This window comes from Mauremys reevesii, linkage group 9, assembly GCF_016161935.1.
Source record: "Mauremys reevesii isolate NIE-2019 linkage group 9, ASM1616193v1, whole genome shotgun sequence".
NCBI lineage: Eukaryota > Metazoa > Chordata > Testudines > Geoemydidae > Mauremys > Mauremys reevesii.
The window spans coordinates 39,913,934-39,934,576 of NC_052631.1; the positions used below are offsets into that span (position 1 = coordinate 39,913,934).

At 42.1% G+C, this 20,643-nt stretch overlaps 1 protein-coding gene across 2 annotated transcripts in view; it reads right to left on the minus strand.

The window, feature by feature from the left end:
* CLSTN2 (calsyntenin 2) overlaps positions 1–20,643 on the minus strand; it is a 695,827-nt gene that overhangs the window by 130,481 nt on the left and 544,703 nt on the right. For both annotated transcript variants that reach the window (XM_039489461.1, XM_039489460.1), the window contains exons 3-4: positions 16,164–16,359; positions 13,693–13,901 (exon numbers count right to left, since the gene is read on the minus strand). In XM_039489461.1, the coding sequence (XP_039345395.1) occupies positions 13,693–13,901; positions 16,164–16,359 (405 nt within the window). The remainder of the gene's footprint in view (positions 1–13,692; positions 13,902–16,163; positions 16,360–20,643) is intronic.

Genomic DNA, 20,643 nt, shown 5'->3' on the forward strand with positions numbered 1-20,643 from the left:
GGTTAACAACCCATGTAAAAGGTCAAACTGAGCTTTTTCTGACCACTCGCTGACCCAAAAATAGCTTGCTAATTTATTTTCCCACCCTCATCTCAACTTATACTAAAACTATCTTATTGATACTAATCCATTTTTTCACAGGTTCTGTCCATATGTAAAATACCTGGTTCCTTCCAGATCAACCAACCAATAACACTCAGGAAAGGTATACTCTAGCCACCCTTCACTGTAAACACAGCTTTACGAACCTCATCTAAAGTCCATTGACATCTCCTGCTCTCTGCTGGACCTAACACCATCTTCTGGTCCACATCTTTGTGGGTTCCTTCAGTTTGTGCTAAATTGAATCCTGCTGCTCAAGCTCCCAGTGAAATACTCCACCCATTATTAAACCCTTTTCTTATGATTAAACACAAAAGAACATAGCACCTTGTTGAAAACCTGCAGCTAGAAGTGTGACTTATTTCCTGTTTTGCTTTTGTCCTTCCTTAACCCCTTCCCCTCTAATTGAGGGTGAGAGTGTACACACTTTACAGAAAGGGTAACAGAGCAGTGGAGTGACTTGAAGGTCATGCAGCAAGCTAGGGACAGGATTAGAATGCAGGAGTTCCTTGATTCTAGACCAGTAGTTGTCATAGAATTTTTTCCCGTGACCCAGTTGAAGAAAATTGTTGATGCCCATGACCCAACAGAACTGCGGATGAGGGGTTTGGGGTGTGGGAGGGGCTCAGAAGTGGGGCAGAGGGTTGGGGTATGGGGGTGAGGGCTGCGGGTGGGGCCAGGAATGTGGGGTTCAGGGTGTGGGAGGGAGCTCTGGGCTGGGGCAGGGGGTTGGGGTGCGAGATGGGATCAGGGCTTTGGGCTGGGGGTGCAGGCTCTGGGGTGGGGCCAGGGATGAGAGGTTTGGGGTGCAGGAAAGGGCTCTGGTTTTGGGGGAGCTCAGGCTGGTGATTGGGGCATGGGGTGGGGGCACGGGCTTACATTGGGCGGCTCCGGTCAGTAGCGCTGCAAAGGTGCTAATGCAGGCTTCCTGCCTGTCCTGCACCATGGACCACACTTCAACCTGGAAGTGGCCAGTAGCAGGTCTGACTTCTAGAGGCTCCGTGCGGCTCTTGCCTGCAGGCACCGCCCCCAGTGCTCAGGGTGGGGGCGGCACACAGAGAACCGTGGCCCCTCCGCCTAGGAGCTGGACATGCTGAGGCTGCTTCTGGGGTGCAGCATGGTGTCAGAAGAGGTAGGGATGAGTAGCCTGCCTTAGCCGGGCAGCACCGCCAATGGGACTTTTAATGGCCCAGTCGGCAGTGCTGACCAGAGCTGCCATGATCCGGTGCCTCATATTCTGCGACCAAGTACTGGGTCGAGACCCACAGTTTGAAAACCACGGCTCTAGACCATTGTCCCACGCTGAAATGTATTCTGATATTCAGAACACTACATTCTTCGATCCAATAAGAATGAAAACTCAAACACACACTTCTCGGTTACTTTTGGGGATTACGAGTATCGGAAATGCACTCTTTTTTTTAGAACTCATGTTGCTTAACTAGTGCTTCCTTAATGGGAGTTCGGTGCGTTGGGGTGCCATTAAGACAACTAAATATCAAGGCCCAAAACCTCAAGCCCCTTGGAATGGTAACAGGGGAAATTACTAATGGAGTATTCACAAACACAAGGCTTTGGACTTGGAGTAACAAAAACTCCCTGAAAACTCCATGTTTGCAGCGGATACAGAAATGTTGATGTTCAAGGGCCATAGTGTGCTCTCCAACCCCAAGTAGATTAAAAATAGAGTTGGATGAACTACATATTCTGACTTCTAATACCAAAATATAAAAATGATGAATTGTTAAATGGTAAGACTAAGACGAGCATTGTTAGTTATATTTTAATAATTTAATAATTTATTATTATGGATAATTTAGATGAGGTAATGGTTAGGCTAAGGGTTTGCCTGGTATGGGCTGTTTTGCCATTATTGCTGACAGGATAAATGTAACATAGTGCTGGAAATTTTGAGAAAAAACAAACCCACCCAAACCTGAAATGACAAGAAGCGCTTTTACTTGGAAAAACCAGGGGCAGGATGACATGGAATAGAAAGATAGAAATGGTCTAAACAGCAACAGTTGTGTAAATTGGAGGAAATGTATAAAAAGACTCAAGTGAACAAGGCCCAAATTGGTGAAACACTGGGTCAGAAGCTGAAGGAATGGGACTGAAGGACCAGACCAAGGGATCAGAGGAGATGACGACGTCCATCATGGAGAGCAGGAGAACTTCCCTGTGCCCCGGAAAGCAGTAAGTTGGGTCCTCTATATAATCTATTTATTGTCTGGCATAAACGTGTTCAGACACTATAAGTGGTAATTCTGTCTTAAATTGTATCAATAAAGCCAAAAATTGATTCAGCCTAAAATTGGGTGGACTCGTAAATCAGTTTCCCACCATTACATCCCTAATAAGTGCAATGTTGCCACTATATACTTACTTGCACATTTATTATCTGTTCATACTTAGCTCACTGTCTGTATTTTATTATTTCTTTCCGGCATACTCCTTTGTGTATGCTTCTTTTGTCCTCTATACCATTGCTTTACTCCATGATATGTGGAGATAATTCTCAAGACATTGAAGTTGGCTAAATCAACATTAGCAGCCTACAGGAATTTGCTTGAGATGATAGCTATAATGAAATACAAATACATTATAATGATTTATAAATCTCAGAACACAGTTATCTTCTAAGATTTGTATTTCATTACAGTCGTGTAAGATTTGTACTTCTAACATTCTGAATATTTAGGTTTTTTATTTTAGAGGTCATTTGAATGTCTTCTACATATTACTGGGTAGTTTACAGGTCTAATTATTTTGTGTATTTCTGTTACATCTGCCATTTGTAGCTTTATGTTACTTTGTTATTTTACGATTTAGCAATGACACTTTTTTAATAAACAAAGGGGGAACAGACAAAATAATGAATGGTTTACAGATGATATAGTGGGAATTTCTGTTCTCTGTCTCATCCACACAAACAAAGGGACAGTCAATTAAACTGAAAGGAAGGAAATTTAAACCTAATAGAAGTAAATACTTTTCCACATCTTTACAGAGAGCTCATGGAACTCACTGCCACAATATACCATTGAAATCCAGCACCAAGTAGGATTCAGAAAAGGAACATTTATATAGGTAACAAGAATACACAGAGTTATAATAATACATATTAAAAATAAATTAAGGATATAAATCCTCCTGCTTCAGGGCATAAGCCAACCTCTAACTATTAAGGGTCAAATATTAGAAACTATTTCTTTGAAATTGAAGTCTCTTTCCATCCTCTCTACAATAGAGGGCTATGGGAGGCTGCATCTGGCTACCTGCTGGAGTATTAATAGGGTTCCCAGATGTCTCAATTTTATAGGGACAGTCCCAATATTTGGGGCTTTTTAAAATAGGCACCTAAGACCCCCTACCCCCGTCCCAATTTTTCTCACTTACTATCTGGTCACCCTAAGTATTAGAATAATGCCTTGTGAGGAAGGAAAACGCTTTAATGGCAGTGAACAGAGGGGGTGATTTAAAACACACACACACAGAATTCATGACATCTTAACACTAAATTCCCATCTTCTTCTGACAGCCTGTATTCTATGTTCTCTTCATGGACATGAGACCTGGTGGAGACTACATTGTAGAGAGTCAAGTTAACAATAAGCCAGCAGGCAGCTACAAGCTGCAGAGCTTTCTAAATCATATCTTATAGTACTTTTCATATAAAGATCTGAAAATGCCTCACAAAACTATCCTCACAAAAGCAGAGACTATTTCTAAACTACGAGCTTGGGGGTGGGATTCCTGGCTCACGTAGACATACATGTGTTAGCACTGATCAAGGTAGTGCACAAATAATAATAGTGTAGCAGTGATGGCATGGGCTAACCACCTCAAGTACGTATCCCAGGATTCAGGCAGGTTTGTACTCAGGGCAATTAGCCCATGTTGCTGCTGACACTCCCCATGCTACTGCAGCTAAATTACTTTTTTTAGCTAGCTTGACAAGAGCTAGTATGTCTATATGAGCTGGGAATCACACCCCTTGCTCGTAATGCAGATGTAGCCACAGAAGTGAAGTGACTTGCCCAAGTTTACTCAGTAGGTCAGTGGCAAAGCTGGAATAGAACCCTTTTCTATTCACATCCCTGTGCCTGTTCACCAAACCACGTAACCTGCCAAATGAGGTAGAAAATGCAGTAAACATGAAGTTCTGTTAAAATCTGATTTTGTGACAGATCTATTCATTACAACGTAATTGTTACTAATATTGTCTAATTTTATTTTAAAGAAATAACAATTGAACTGGGCATTGAAGTTCTCTGCTAGGAGGAAAACTCTACTGGGCTGCATGCCACAATCTGTTTATAAAAAGTCAGATCTTGTGCCTTCAGTCCCAGTTCTTCATGCTGACATGCATGAATTTTCCCCTTACTGTTCAGTGATTTTATTTTATGGCCAGTAGTTCGTTACAGACAAAATTAAGCTCATTATATATAAAAAAGTCCATTTTATTAGTATTATGGTCTCATCACATGGATGGAATTTTATTCAGCAGGAAATTACAGACACACACCCAAGCCATTGTATGTAAGGGAGATACAGAATCAGGCTCTCAGCTGGTGTGAACTGGCATAGCTTTACTGACTTCTATGGAGCTCTGATGGTTTACACCAGTTGAAAATTCAGCGTGTAGTATTTTTTTCACTTTGGGGACTTGATCTCACATAGCAAATAGCACCTCATTCTTCCCAAGATTGGACTGAACTGGTCATTTCGAAGGTGGTTTAAAAGAGAATCTAATGATTAGTGATTCCTAACAACCCCCTATCACACACACACCTTTCATCTGAGAAAGGAAAGGTATCACAGAGCATCTCATAAGCACTGAATACAACATTCCATAATCCTGAGATTCATCACAATACAGTTAATAGACTCGATGCAACTATCCTCAAGTTAGGTCTGTGAAAACTACCTTAATGATCCAAATCAGGATCCAAAGTAAATTCTGCTCTATTGGATATTTTCCCAATCTACCTTCCAGATGTAGTCTATGTGACACTCCTTCATACTTCCCCTTTGCATTTTTCAAATACCAGATGGCATCTTGTATCTTTTTACCACGAATTTCATCCCTGCTATAAAAAAAAGTAGACACAATGGGCATCTCTGGATAGACTTGGTGAACATCCTAAAGATAATTCAATGACTAGAGTGAATGAACTCTCTCCCCCCTCACTCCTTTTCTACCAATAAACAGTGTTGCCGACTCTTGCAATTTTATCATGACTGTCATGGTATTTGGTGTTTACCGTTAAGCTGCAACTCCTGAAGTCATATGATTATTTGAGAATGTTTCCTTCTTTAATTTCTAGCCCTCTTGCTGTGGAGAAAAACTTGAAATCACGAGTCCTAAAGGCTTAAAAACCAAAAATCAAATACCTTCCCCCCAAATTATTATTTTTAAAAGTCATAATTTTTTGCAGCCTCACTTTTGAATGCTTTGGGCTGGCATAATGTGTAAAATTACCTGTGATTTAAGTGCCCTAAAATAACCCATTACTTGGCTAGTAAGAAAAACTAATGCGGGAAGCAAATGGTGAGCAACAAGCAGCTTTTAACTACAGCACTCTAGCGGCTTGCTTTGTTGTTACATAGTTACCTGGGTTTCTTGCTTCTTCTATATCCCACTCTGGGGAATTTACACTACTCATGTATGTAGCAGGGGAGGGATAGCTCAGTGGTTTGAGCATTGGCCTGCTAAACCCAGGCTTGTGAGTTCAATCCTTGAGGGGGCCACTTAGGGATCTGGGGCAAAAATTGGTCCTGCTAGTGAAGGCAGGGGGCTGGACTCAATGACCTTTCAAGGACGCTTCCAGTTCTAGGAGATTGGTATATCTCCAATTATTACGTGTTTGGCTTTCTTTTTTGCTGAGCATGGAGCAACAACATACAACCACCATACCTCATCCTAAGAAGAAAAGTGTGACTGTGTGACCCGTGTGCCAGTGCAAAGAGTTGTAATCTGCTACTTGTTTATGCTAATGGCAGATTACAACTCTCTGCACTGGCACACGTCTGCTGGCTGGTGCTTTGGGAGGCTGGAGTGAAGGCTTGTCCTATGCCCTGCCTCACAGACAGTCACATCCTGTCCACTGTTAAAACTTCTTTGTGCCACTCTGGAAATGCAGAGGAGATTTAAAGCTGACATACATATTTTTGTTGTAGGCGGTGGTGTCGTGCCCCAATTTCTCTCTATTGGCTGCATAGAACAGAGATGTTTTCCATTTTGAAAGCAAAACAATGATTTTTCATGGGAACAAAATATTCAGATGTTTCTTGAATGAGTCAGGTACATGATACTCGGCCTGTTTAAAAAAATGAATCCTCTGCAATAAGCGCGCATGCTGCTGTGTATTGCCTGGCAAAGCTACACATTGTTACAGATCCAAGGGCTATGGAATTTTTTTTTCATACTTTTGTGAAGATGGGCGGTTGCACTTCCTAGATTGTAAAACAGCATCTTGTCTGCACAAAACCCATATATTTCAGCTGAGTACAATATATAGGTTTTGTTTCTTAGGGTTTGATCCAAAGCTCATTGTAGTCAATGAAAAAATGACCATTGGCCACATTGAGCTTTGGATCCGATCCAAAAAGAATAGCTTCTAAAAAAAAAAATAATCCCCCCTCCTTACCATTAAATATGTGAAATACTCATCCCTTTCGTATAGGGTGACCAGATGTCCCGATTTTATAGGGACAGAACCGATTTTTGGGTCTTTTTCTTATATAGGATCCTATTATCCCCCACCCCCTGTCCCAATTTTCCACACTTGCTGTCTGGTCATCCTACTTTAGTAAAGCATGACAACAGGTTTCTCCATTAGAACTAAAATACAGTAACTCCTCACTTAAAGTCATCCCGGTTAACGCTGTTTCGTTGTTACGTTGCTGATCAACTAGGGAACATGCTCAATTGAAGTTGTGCAATGCTCCACTCTTACGTTGTTTGGCTGCCTGCTTTCTCCACAGCTGGCAGCCTCCCTATGCCCCCCTCTTCCCTGCCCCCCGTCCCCATGGCACCTCCCTCTCGCCGGCAGACCCCGCAGATCAGCACCTTCCCCCTCCTCCCCTGCCTCCTGCCCACGGCAATTAGCTGGCTTGCAGCATTCAGAAGGGAGGGGGGAGGAGTGAGGATGCAGCGTGTGAAATAAAGGGGGAGGAGTTGGGGGGGAGAAGAGGCGGGTCAAGGGTGGGGGCTTGGGGGAAGCGGTGGAGTGGATGGGCTGAGGGTTGAGCCTCCTGCCCCCGGCAAAGTCAGGGCCTGCGCTTGCAAGAACAGCAAGAGAAGCAGCCGGACAATCCATCCTCTTTCACTCTCTGACTCCACCGCCTAAACCATCATACCATCATACTCAGCAGTGATGATTGTAGTATTAAATTGTTTCTTTAAAATTGTTTAAAGTGTATATAATGCCTTTTGTCTGTCAAAAAATTTTTCCCCTGGAACCTAATCCCCCCTATTTACATTAATTATTATGGGGAAATTGGATTTGCTTAACATCGTTTCACTTAAAGTCGCATTTTTCAGGAACATAACTACAACGTTAAGTGAGGAGTTACTGTATCTGGACACAGTCTGTACATTAAGCAAACCTATATGTGAACTCTTAATTAGCACAACACACCTTAATGGGCACCATTGCTGATATTGCTTGGATCTTATTTAAAGCACCCCACAGCTAAATAAAGAGTGTGGCATAGATGCTAGAAGTAAGAGGTTCTGGGGGTGATGCTGCACTCCTTGGTTTGAAGTGGTTTCCATCATATACAGGTTTTACAGTTCAGTTCAATGGCTCTCTAGCACCCCCATTATAAAATTGTTCCAGTACCCCAGAACTTGGGCTCTATCCTGAGCCCAAACTCCTACATGGCAATTTTTAGCCCTGCAGCCCAAGCCCCAGCCCCGTGATCCTGAGTCGGCTGACCCAGGCCAGCTGTGACTATGCCGCTGGTCTTTTTTTCCAGTTTAGACATCCCTTAATGTCCTGTTCAATAAGTCAAACTCCCTTAGGGGTTTCAGCTCCCAAAGAAGCGGGGAAGGGGAGATCCCAATCCCTGCTGCTGGAGCAGCCTTCACAAAGCCGTTGCCAGTCCTGGCACAGCTCTCAGCCTTGCTTCCTGGTGCCATATGAAGTTCATTCCCCCCTTCTCTTTGCCTACCAGCAGCGGTGAAAGTAAGCTGGTACGTGCCGGTATGGAGGACCGGTAAGAAAAGGAGACTGACTGAGCGAGGGAAAGAGAAGCCTGCTCCCTGCATAAGAATAGTTTAAACTCAGCTGTTCCCTGATGGTTCAGCCCCCAGGGCTAGGTTTCTGGCCTCCTTGTTAATTTCATTCACAGTAGCTGGGGGGAGGAGGTCGAGGGGAGGGTGTGTTTGACCATGGCAGGGGCAGTCCCTGTCTGCCCCCGGGGATGAGGGGATCTCTCCTACTAATATACACAACAAATACAAGCATTTGGCTGCACAGCTTAAATCCTGAGCTAATAAAAGCAGGTGGAAGGGGAAAACTCACTGTCACATTGGTTTCTCGTCTCCTCCCTCCCCCTTCTCCAGCCAAGCTGCAGACAAGGCTCCGAATTCCCCCCAATTCCCCCCAGCAGGGGTTTTCCTCTAGGCTCTAGCTTGCAGTAAACTGGCTGAGATGCCTGCTATTGCTGCCTGCAAAAGAACTGTTTAAACTCAGCTGTTCCCTGTGCAGTTCAGTGCCCAGAGTTAGGAGCCGTTTCTGGCATCCTTGTTAATTTCACTCCCAGTTGTTGTTGGGTGTGTGTGACCATGGCAGTGGCTGTTCTTTTCTGCCCCCAGGATGAGGGGATCTCCTAAACACAATCAAAATCAGAAACCATTTCCAAGTTCAAATCTATCTCATTCCCTCCCCAGCAGAGGATCATGGTTGTGATGTCCAAACTGCTTGCAGATCCTCTTTGAAATGTTACTGTTTAAAAAAAACAACACAAAAAACTTGGAAAACATGGTGGAAAGATGTGTCATGATGATTAGGGTTTATTTTGGGCAAAGCAATTTTGCTAAAGCAACTAAAGATTTACAGGGAAAGCAAATAGCCCCCATAGACAAAACCACAAAGGGATTGGAGGGGAAAACTGAATATTCAGCAAAATTATTGTGCCTCCTTTGAAAGAAATAGTAGTTTTCATTCCAATCCACCCTCTTTCTATATTGATTTAAACACCTGAAATGTCCTTAGGACAGCGGGTGCAATCTCAGATCTCTTTTTGTTTTGTCCTGCCTGCAGAGTGCAGAGGCTGAAATTGATAAAACTTTCTTTAAATATCTTGTATATTTCATGAAGACTATTCCAGTTGTTCTTCATTCACCCCTGACTTTCCCTTCCTCTCCCCCTCGGCCCCCCCCCCCCCCCCCCGGCTCCCTCCCTGGCTGGCTGGCTGTGTTTTTTGCCTTGGTTACTTACTCCTTGGCAGACCCAGCCCAGCGGCACCTGCTGGCTCTCTGCAGGCAGCAGCCCACAGGGGCCAGTTGCTGGGGTCGCTGCTGGTCGGTGGCAGGCTGCAGCTGCATTGTTTGTGACACATTCATACACATACACATACATACAGTATGTATGTGTATGTATGAATGTGTGTGTCACAAACAATGCAGCTGCAGCCTGCTGCCAACTGCCCCGACCCCAGCAACCGGCCCCTATTATTGTATTTTAGTAGTATCAGAGATCCCCTCATCCAGGGGGCAGAAAAGAACTGCCCCTGCCATGGTCACACACAGCTTCCCCCCCACCCCCGCTCAACAACTGGGAGCGAAATTAACAAAGATGCCAGAAACCTCTCTTAACCCTGGGGGCTGAACCATCAGGGAACAACTGAGTTTAAACTGTTCTTATGCAGGAGGCAGTCTCCCTGATGCAAGCTAGAGGGAAGCCTCTGCAGCAGCTGCTGAGTGCCAGGCAGGGAGAAAGCACAGAGCCTAGCATCAGCAGCCTGGCTGGAGGAGGAGGAGGGAAGACACAGAGAAAAATGTGACCGTGAGTTTTCACTTTTTCAGGCTTATTCCAATAGTAAAGTTTTATTACAGACAGTACTGGTAGTAGTAATAGTAGCTTTATTTTCTCTATCTATGTCATGAAATGGGAGGGATTCATGAAGTACGTAGGAGAGGTGGGTGGGTTGCTTGCGATTGGACCATATGGGTAAGAAATATAAATTACTTTCACCCCTGCCCAAACCCCAGGGCTCCCAGCCGCCTCTGCAGCTGGTAGCTCCGGGGTTAATCTAAAGGGCCTGGCTCCTAGCTTCAGCCGAATCCCTGAGCCCTTTAAATCCTGATTTAAAAGCCCCAGGATTTAAAGGCCCCACCTCTTCTGATAGAGGCCACGCCTCTTCCAGTTGAGGCCCCTCCCCCTCCGCAGGACTCTGGAGTACCAGTAAGTCCTTTAAGTTACTTTCACCCTGCCTACCAGAGTCCTTTAAACTGTTCCTCCACTGTGAACATACCATGTGCCTGTTGAGGAGAGGGGTCCCCAGCCCAGTATTGCTCTACTTTCCACCCTAGTTCAGTGTGGGGCCTGTATACCCCGTCGCTTGACCCAACAATCCTGACACCAACCATCCAAGTACCACACAGGTATTTGTTAAACCACTCTCGAAAGATAATGCATAAAAACTGAAACCGACAGTATTTCTTAATATTTCAAAATAGGAAAATAGAAATCAGTAAATCTGGCAGAGTTTGATGGAATTACATGCACATGCCTGTCTCGCTGTCTAAAATCCCCTGTTCTAGCACTGTCTCTGAAAAAAGATTACGGCACCAATTGACTCCCATTTACTTAAACACAATCATAATCATTATGATTACGCCTCCATATGATATCCAAAATTTTTGCTATGATGGTATTATAATGGGGGGGGGGAGATTCCCCTTACCCCCCCCCATGCCATTTACATTTTGTTGATGCTAACTGGTTATTATCTTTTGATGCTCAGCTGTGCATTATGTGAAAGCAGCACAAATAAAGACAAATCAGTTTTCAACAGAGGAAAGGTTTTCTCTAAAGCATCCCAGCATGAAAATGGCTGCTAGGAGAAGACAACAGCTTTCAATTTGTAATTTTGCCAAAAATCAGATTAAACTTCAGAAAAAAAGTGCTCTCCTCCTAAACACAACATGGATTAAATGATTCTGTGGGGAGAGATAAGTTGAAGCTTACACACAACACATTTGTTTGTAGAGTTTCTTCTGAGCACAGACACTAACGTTTTTTTTTAATTACTTAATGTGAAGAAAGTATATTTTGTCAAGATCAATAGCAAAAAGTTGATAAAATGTAAATGGCCAGGCATGGGTGTTTCTTGAAAGATCTCAGCATGATGTCTCTCATGACTTTAGAGTAACACAACTGCTCGGTTTTTCATCATAGTTCTTTTCCCTCAAGAACACAAGAGGTACCACTTTTGATCCACAAGGAGATGCCAGAGTGGATCTGCTGAAATACACTACTCGGAGAGCTGCTGGTTTGTATTATATGTGCGGGGGGGAAGTCTTCAAAGCGTTTTAATATGACCCTGCCACCCCCAACTCTGGTGACTAGTTGCTCCCCAGGGTGAAGTGGACTGGAAGTTGCAAGAAGCTGATAAGCAAGCAGGGCAGCCAAGGCTAGGGCTGCAGCATATGGAAAACATACGGTGTTTTTTCCAGCATAAACTAAGATATTTTTTCATGAAACTTGTTTTTCTATCAGCAAATATGTATCAGGAAACCAGCTTAAACCTAGGACTAGAGGGTGAATTAGTGCTTGCCCAGAGAAGTATTTATTCCTTATTACTCTGCAAGGAAGTAAGCTTCAACTCCACTCACCAGGGACCACCACTAGAGAGGTGAATTAGTCATTCTTCCCGCTGATTCACGCCAGGAAAATTTGGGCTATCAGAAACACTGGGAGCAGGTGCTCCAGTCAGCATTTAGACCTTGATTCAGCAAGGTTCTTAAGTATGGGACTAACTTTAAGCAAATGAGTACTCCCCTTGACCTCAGTGGTATTACTCCCAGGCTTAAAGTTAGGCGTGTAGTTAAGTAATTTACTGAAGCAGGGCCTTAGATACCAAGTTGATAGGCACTGTGGGTAATATTTTCAAAGGCACCTAAGCCACTTAGGTGTTTTTGAAAATGGGATTTAGGAGCCTAAAGTACTTAGGTACATTAAAATATATTAGTCTTTGTAAACACCTTGGCTTCGAATCCAAATTTAGGGGAATGGAGTTGAATTATTTGATAAATTGTTCTTCCTTCCTGGAACATTCTATTAGGACTTTAGGAATGTGTAGGTCAAGATTATAGTAGGTAAACCACTGTTCAAAGCAGGGATGCACCACCCTCACTGGAGATCATGGAGGCATTGTGCCTGCCTGCTACACTCTTCCAAAGGGTGCACAGTGTCCTCCCCTCTCTTCCCTGCACACAAGGTCATCTCTGCTGGCTGGTGCAGAGAAGAGCGATGGCCATGCCCCCAATTTTGTTTTTCCACACTTCTTTGGGAGGCCAGCAGCAGTAGTGGCATTAGCTTCACACAGTCCTTTTGTCTTCTTTTCCTTTTGTCCCCTTACTAGTCGCAATCTAGCCCTACATTTAAAAAAATTATAATAATAAACCCCAAATGGCAGGATGAATAATGCAGCATAATTATATATACAGAACACAGATTTTTGTTTATTGCAGCTAGACTGCTCATGGGACAGCATATATCTCAAGGAGACAAAACTGCATGGGGTCCAAATTCATTTTATCATGAATATCACCATAGAGGAACTCAGAAAACAATGGCAAATAGTAGGCTCAATCTATCAGTGCTACTATACAAGCCTCAACAAAGCTATCTTTAAAAAAATTGATTAAATCTAAAACTAGAATTTCAGGCCCCTGGTAAACAACCCTTACACTTTCCCCCAAGATCCTTCTCCCACTTGTGCAGCAGAACCAGTGCGGTTCCACTGTATTTGTGGCCCTGCACTTTCACTGAGATGAAGGCTGGATCTGGTCCTTGTCTATGTTGTAGAGAGATTTTAAAACTTACCTATAGAACACAAAGTAGTAACAATACATAGCACTGACTGGAAAGATAACTTTTCATCTTCAAAGTGCCTTTTCAGCATTAACTAAAGAATTCCCACTGTCCTAGTGAGTTAAGTAAGTATTATTAGCTCAGTTTTATAGAGTGGGAAAGTAAAGCAGAGAGGCCAAATCTGGTTTTAAAAAGCAGAGCACGTAGTTTCATGTAGCAGCATTTCCGACATCCCACAATGTTGTACAATGAGTTACCTACCGGTAGTGCACTGAGCCTACAGGTGTGAAAGTATTTAATGCAAAGACTCAGGCACACAAGTAATAAATATTATTTCAATTTAAATTCAAATCCTCAACTGGTGTAAATCCTCAACTGGTGTAAACTGGACTAGATGACCTCCTGAGGTCCCTTCCTGATATTTATGATTCTATGATTCTAGGACCCACTATTCAGCAGAAATCACTGGAGCTATACTGACATACACCGGCTAAAGGCATGGCCCAGAATTCCTAATTGTATCTTGCCCAGGACTCACCGTTTCTGTCAATGGCAAAAGGAACATCGGTTGTGACAATTTCATAATTGCATATCTGGCTGTACTGCGGAGAACAGTCCTCATCTATGGCTTCCACCTGCAATATACTGTCATAGATCTTTCCCTCTGTCACTGTGGCCTTATACGAGGTCTCCTTGAAGGTAGGTGCGAACTCATTAACATCCTTCACCTGGATATGGACCACTGCCCTAAAAATATAGAAACAAAGAATTTGGAGAGAGATATCCATTCATCTTGACTTCAACTGAGATGTCAATATCTGTTCATTATCCAAACACGTGACAGATTAACACCAAAGATGGCTTGGAAAATAAAAACCTATGTACTGTGAGTAAAGTGCTCTTGTATCATTTTACTTTGTGTTTCATTTCCATTTTTAATTTTCACTACTTAATACTTTAATATGACATTTCTGTTAAGAAAAAGTGCAACAAAGTTATCACGGGGAAAGCCTAATTCTCCTCTTGCTTAACACCAGTGTAAATCAAGAGTCAGTCAATGGAGTGAATCCTTTGTAAAAAAGAAAGAAAAAAGGCATAGGAGGAGAATCAGGCTTAAAATGCTCTCTTAGACACTGATTGCCTGAAAATATAGATATCTTGAAAAATCCCCATTATTAAGTAAGCACCTTCCTTCCTTTCCAGGGCAGAAGTTAATTGTTTATCCACTTCCTATGTCCCTAAAATACTGCAGATTCCATGTTCATTTCCCCAGTTTCTTACATGACAATTAGAGCTTGTGAAAGGTGCTGCATTGAGAGCAATAAGGGCAAGTCGTACATGGGCACTGGCAGGGACATCTTTCTCTTAATGCCATGTGACTGTGCCTGAGCGGTCACATGTTCTGGAAGGCAGTGTGCCTCAACCCTCCTCAGAAGGGCTCAGCTCTAGCGATTGGGAGAGTAGTTCAAGCTCCTCCACGTTGATTCAGTGCTTAGCTGCTCCGGCGACTGACAATTATACAGCGCACTGTCAACAAGTGTGATGCTGGATTGTTGTGTGATGTGGGTATCTGTTATTAGGACCTGAATTGGGAGCACCAACTCATTTCACATATAGCTAGCCACTAATCAACCATCTTCAAGATTATTACTTAAATTAGAGTAGACCGTAGCAGGCCCAGCCAAGAGCACGCCCTCTTTGGGACAAGCACTTGACACATACGAGACAGTTCCTGCCGAAAGAGCATAGAATCTGAACAGACAAGTGATGGAAAGGATAAAAGAGGGATAGAGAGGTCAAGCGAGTTGCCAAATTTATACAGTAGGTCAATGGCAGAGGCAAGAAGAGAACCCCAGCTTCAGTTCGGTGCTCAATCCAGTACACCACACTGCCCTAGTCACAACTAACCAGACTTGGTTTTGATCACAGCCAGACCACAAAGTCCCCAAGTTTAATAACTGCTAGACTGCTACTGAAGTTTGAAAGAGAGAGACCATAGCATTTCATATGAAACTCCCAAAATTGTTGCAGTGAAAAAATTAACTGTGACTTGAAACTTGTTCTATTTTGCAGGTTGTGCCTTAAGAAAAACATAATAAAAAAACAAACACAACAACCCCCCCCACCCAAAAAAAAAAAAAACAGCTCACAGTATATTGTAAAATAAATTCTTAAATTCCTGTGCATTCGATATAAACAAAATGGTGCATTGCAGCTATTGCTGGTTTGTTTAAATGGCTCATACAATACATTGGGCAGTTTATATGGCAGTTTTATTGTCTGTACCAGGGCAAATTTCATCTTTAGTGACAAGTGGTTTCATGTATCATACAAAAGACAGCACCATATCTGGGGCATTGGTTCCATATTGTCTCAGTAAAGAGTGCCACCTACTGACCCACCAACAACACTTCTTGCAGTCTCTGAATCTTTGGAAGATTCCCACCAAATGCTGAGCCAGCCAAGTCTGCTGAGTTTCCAGGGGCTAATAAAATCTCAGTACAAAGGCAATAAAGCTGCAACATATAAATAAAAATAAAAATGGGTGATTTCCCTCCCTCCTAATAGTTCTTCTGTACCATTTGAAATTGTCTGAATAAAGTTAGAGAAAAAATAAATTCAGCATAGTTTGGTTACATAAATATCAGTTAATTCTAGTTTCCAAGGCTCTGATTATCTGATCTAGCTGATCTGTTTAATGTGGAAAAATATTTAGTATGGAAAAAATAATTAAAAACCATTATTTTACTGTAGTCCATTTGATCGGTAGTTCTGTTAAAACAGTTCCATTGAAATTACTGAAAATCAGGTCAATTTGAGTGAAATGTTTTTATAAAACAACAACAACAAAAGACACCAACAATGAACAATCAATTCCAGTGATAAAGCATTTTGTTTCTATTTGCTTCCCACAAACTATAGCATTAAAAGAATCTCTTCCACCTGAACTGCATCTTGGAGTAAATACATGCCATAGCCAATGCATTTTTTTCCCTTATTGTCACTCACTTGTGAGATTTCTTCCAGTTTGTTCCACTAGGTCCTGCTCCACAGTCGTATGCCTGGATGATGAATGTGTACTCCTTCTGCAGTTCACAGTCAATTGGACTTTTTGCTCGGAGACGACCTTCTCCAGATGTCTTGTTTAGCACAACAGCTTCAAAGGGCATTTCCTGACCATGGATTTTAAAAGCACAGATTTCACCTGTAGAGAATAAAACACAGGAAAAAATTATTGTTGGTTAGAACTGATTCAGACATGTTTGAGTGACACCTGATGTGCTGGCAACCACCTGTATTTCACAACCTGTGTCAGATAAGTGATGTGAACTATTCGCTGAACAACATACCAACACAAACTATAAATAAACAGAATCTTATGTAAATAAGCAAGAGGTAAAGGACCAGACAGAAGGAAAAATAGAGAAAGTCTTTATACTAGGACTCATCCTTTTTACATTGTTATTCTTTCTTCTGACAACAGAATTGCCTCTGTGTCAAGTGGTAGCATGTTGATTTCACCAAATTGTTTTGGTTGGGGGGGGGGGGGGAAATCAAGGCAAACAAAACCCAAACATTTTGTTTTAAATTTTTTTCCAATTTTATTTAAAAATTTAAAATGTTAAAAAGTTCAAAATTGACATGAAATGTTTTGTTTCAGGTCAAACAAAATGTGTTTCTTGACCCAAAGTGATTTTTTTTTAAACTGCCAGTGAACTGAAAAATGTGCACTGCTCTACTCTCGGTACATATATACCAGTTCTGGAACAGAGACAGTTACCTCTTTCCAAAATCTCTGCACTCACCCAGACACCTTATTCCCAGGAAACTATTCTGTCCCAAGAATTACATCCAAATATAGAGAATAAGAAGAGAACCAACTCTGTGCTATTTGCCACAGCTTCTCTCAAAGAACTACTCTATAACAAAACTGACAAAACAGCAAAGACTGCTTGCTTACTAACAAAAAATTACAAGAATATATGTAAGAGCGCCAGCTGGTGACTCTTCCTATAACATTTTTTAAACACACTTAATTAATGGCAAGTAGGCCACACTACGGTTCTTCACCTATTTCACAGATGTTCTATAGCTTCAACCTCTGTCTTGACAAACATCCTGCAGCTTTAGAGTGTAATCATTACACTTCACCTCTGCAGGTAGGAAACAAGAAAATGTGGAGGCTATTGAGCATTGTAGGTGAGCGTATATTAGAGTCTGGTACTGTCAATTTCCCTACGGGATCAGCATGAGTTATTTAGCATAGGTGTTTCCATACCTATGGCACAGCAGGAGAATACATACAATCTATGTTTACTTGGGGTCAGTGGCCCCACCACCTTACACAATAGCATGGAAGAGATGCAACTTCCATGCTAGTACATAGGCTGGAATGGTGGCTGCAGGTAGCCTGCACAGCTCTCATGGCCCTGGGCTGAACATAGGATTTCACCTTCCCAGGCTCTGCTTGCTCCACCTGCAAAAAACCTGAACGTTAGGGCTTCATGCAGATGGATTTCTCCAGAGAGTCAAATCCCAAAAGGGGCTAAGTATCTGCATTTCGGTGTATTACTGTGGGAGTTGTGGATGCTCTGCAATACCCAGGATCAGGCCCATATACATGCTATGTATGAACTGTAATGGTATAAATAAAGGGGTGAAATTAATAAGATGCCAAGGATAATGAAGCTTGCTGAGCGCTGATCATGGATGTTGATCATTGTAAAGATATACTAGACATCAGCTGAATGCTATGTTCAGCTCTGAGCAGATAATTTTCACTCAGTGCATCTGAAGAAGTGTGGGGGGTTTACCCACAAAAGCTTATACCCAAATAAATCAGTTAGTCTTTAGGGTGCTACCAGACTAACATGGCTATCCCTCCGATCTCTGAGCAGAGTGTTCTCCTTATTTCCCTGCAGCAAAAAATTCTGAAATAATACTGTGGACTTTGATTTTAATTTAATGCCTTTTCTGATACATCTAAGTAATATTGTTATATAACAACTGGAAGTTTAATGGAAAAATATTATTCACTGCATTCTGTAACAATGGCATTCCCACAGTTCTTAATAAAGTTTCCCCACAGATGTAGAGTCCATCAATACAAATCATAACTTTAGGTTTTTGTGGTTATTACTATATTGATCTAATTTGATTATGAACAATACAACATTTTTAGTCATTGGATTCTGGCATTTTAAAAAATAAAATAAAAATAGTTTATTGCAGCAAAGAAGAAAATTAGCTGAATCACACACACACACACGTTTGCCAGGGTCAAACCTGAGTGATGCTGTGACCACTTGCACCAGGGTGCAATGCTGCTCGCTCAAATTTGGCCCAGCGGCCCCTTCACCATGATGGAAGGGCAGTCAGGACAATGAGCAACCCCATGTACCAGAGTATATATTTGCCTAGGGTCCAGGGATGGATTAATCTGGCCCTATTTGTGATTATCCTGTTTTCCTTTCATTTCCTCATTGTGTTGTACAAGCAATTCTCTACAAAGGGAGAGGTTGACTTTGGTACCTGGGTTGGCCTTACAGAGACCCATGGGAAGGTTGGAAAGACAGGAACAAATCTTTGTACACAGATTCACATAGGGCATCCACATGGCACATGCTAGTATAGGCTTAGGAGGAGCGCCTAGTGGGAGCAGGTGTTACTCTTTCTTCCATGCCAGCAATTTGAAGTTCTCCCTCCACATCCTTCCCGAGGCATGCCTGAAAAGGGGACCTTTGTCCTGGACCCCTAAGTAAAGATATGCTTTAAATTTTGTGGGACAACTGCTTTCACAACTCTGGTATCATTCAGACTTAGCCTCATTCATAGGCTTAAGGTGAAACTGATCACCAGAGAAGGGGCTGACGATATGATTCCCTCATCCCACCCCTACAAGAAATATTAGTCAAGGTAATGAACTTTCGTTTTGGTTGGGTTTTTTTGCCTTCCTTCAAAACATCCTGCAATATGATCTGAAGGGACCAAAAGGGTAAAGGACTGCTTTCCACAGTCTTTAGAGAGGGGATGAAGGTGGCGCTACCAAAAAAAAGGCATTTGCCTGATTTAGGATAAGTTCCTTTTTATGGTGCCTTTCCGCTCCAAAGCTTGGGCATTTGTTGATAGATGGAAATCTCTTGCAGTAGAAGTTGGTTGTAATGAATGCCCATAACATAGGCATGAGAACAGGTATCCCGAGGATGCTGTGTGGAGGGAGTGGTGGTTGAAATAGGGCATGGAGGAGAGTCTTACTATACAAAGGTACAGAGACCCCCCTGGGGAAAAAAAACGTTCTTCCACAATATCGATATGGCTTGGGAATTGCCTCTTGGGGACCCTCTCGGGTTTATGAGTACTTGCTACAGCATTAGCTATTGACTACATGGTTACATCTCAGTCTGCATTCCTGTAATTCAATAAAAGTTGTAGCCTTTGACATTAATCTGTTTATGAATGTTGTGTTCTCTCTGCACATCATCCAGATTGGCTTCAGCAATATACACTTACAAATTTTGAGAACTACATTACTTAAAGTGTAAACTTTGGTAGAGATCTGTGGCTTACTACTGTAGGGCAATCAATCATATCATATTTCCCATTTAGGAGTTATACTGAACTGAAAAACAGTGCTGGTAACTCTCCATTCTTGGCGTATTAACAAATCTCCTCAACACTTTGCAATTCTTATGAAAACAAAATCTGATATTCAGCAACCTCTACATGCGACGCTTAGGATGTCAATTATTGCTGAAAATCAACCAGACTGTGCTAAAAGTGACTCCCATTTCAATGAACTGACACTGATTTTAGTGGCAGAGGATCAAGCCCCTACCTCATTTAATCTACAAACTCAATTGTTGGACTTGCATTGACAGCTACAGAGAGGAAGCCAACAGATGAAAAGGCGTTTTTTTCCCCTGCTTACAGATGACCCTTAATGCTATCTTTACTTTTTCTTCAACTGACACTAATAACATCAAAGATGATGTGTCTCTAGCCTCACTCAAAAGGACTGATATAAAAAGGTAGTTCAGTCCTCGTGCCCATTATCTGTTAGTGCCTGCGAAGGGTTATATATGGGCTCCAACTGGAACAATATTTTTTTGCTTACATGGAACTTTTAAGAACTAGATTGAGCAGATGGATTAAGATTAATCATGTCACATAGGGTATTTGAAAGCCTTCCGTATCTACTTTTAGTTATTACCATCCCTGGGCTGAACTCAAAAAAGGGTCCTAGAAGTAAAAAAGGTTTGTTATTTTTTGTCTCTTTACCCATCACCTGAGACATGTAGTTCTCCAAGATTTTGAGAAAGGTGCATTCTAAATTGGCTAGTAGATATGATTCTAGTCTCAGCGTAAATCAGGAATAGCTCCACTGAAGTTAATTAAAAGTATACCAGTGTAAAAGGGGGATAAATCAGAATCAGGTTCTATATCTCTTTTTAACCTATTGCACACACTCTGTCTATATACATTGATTTAG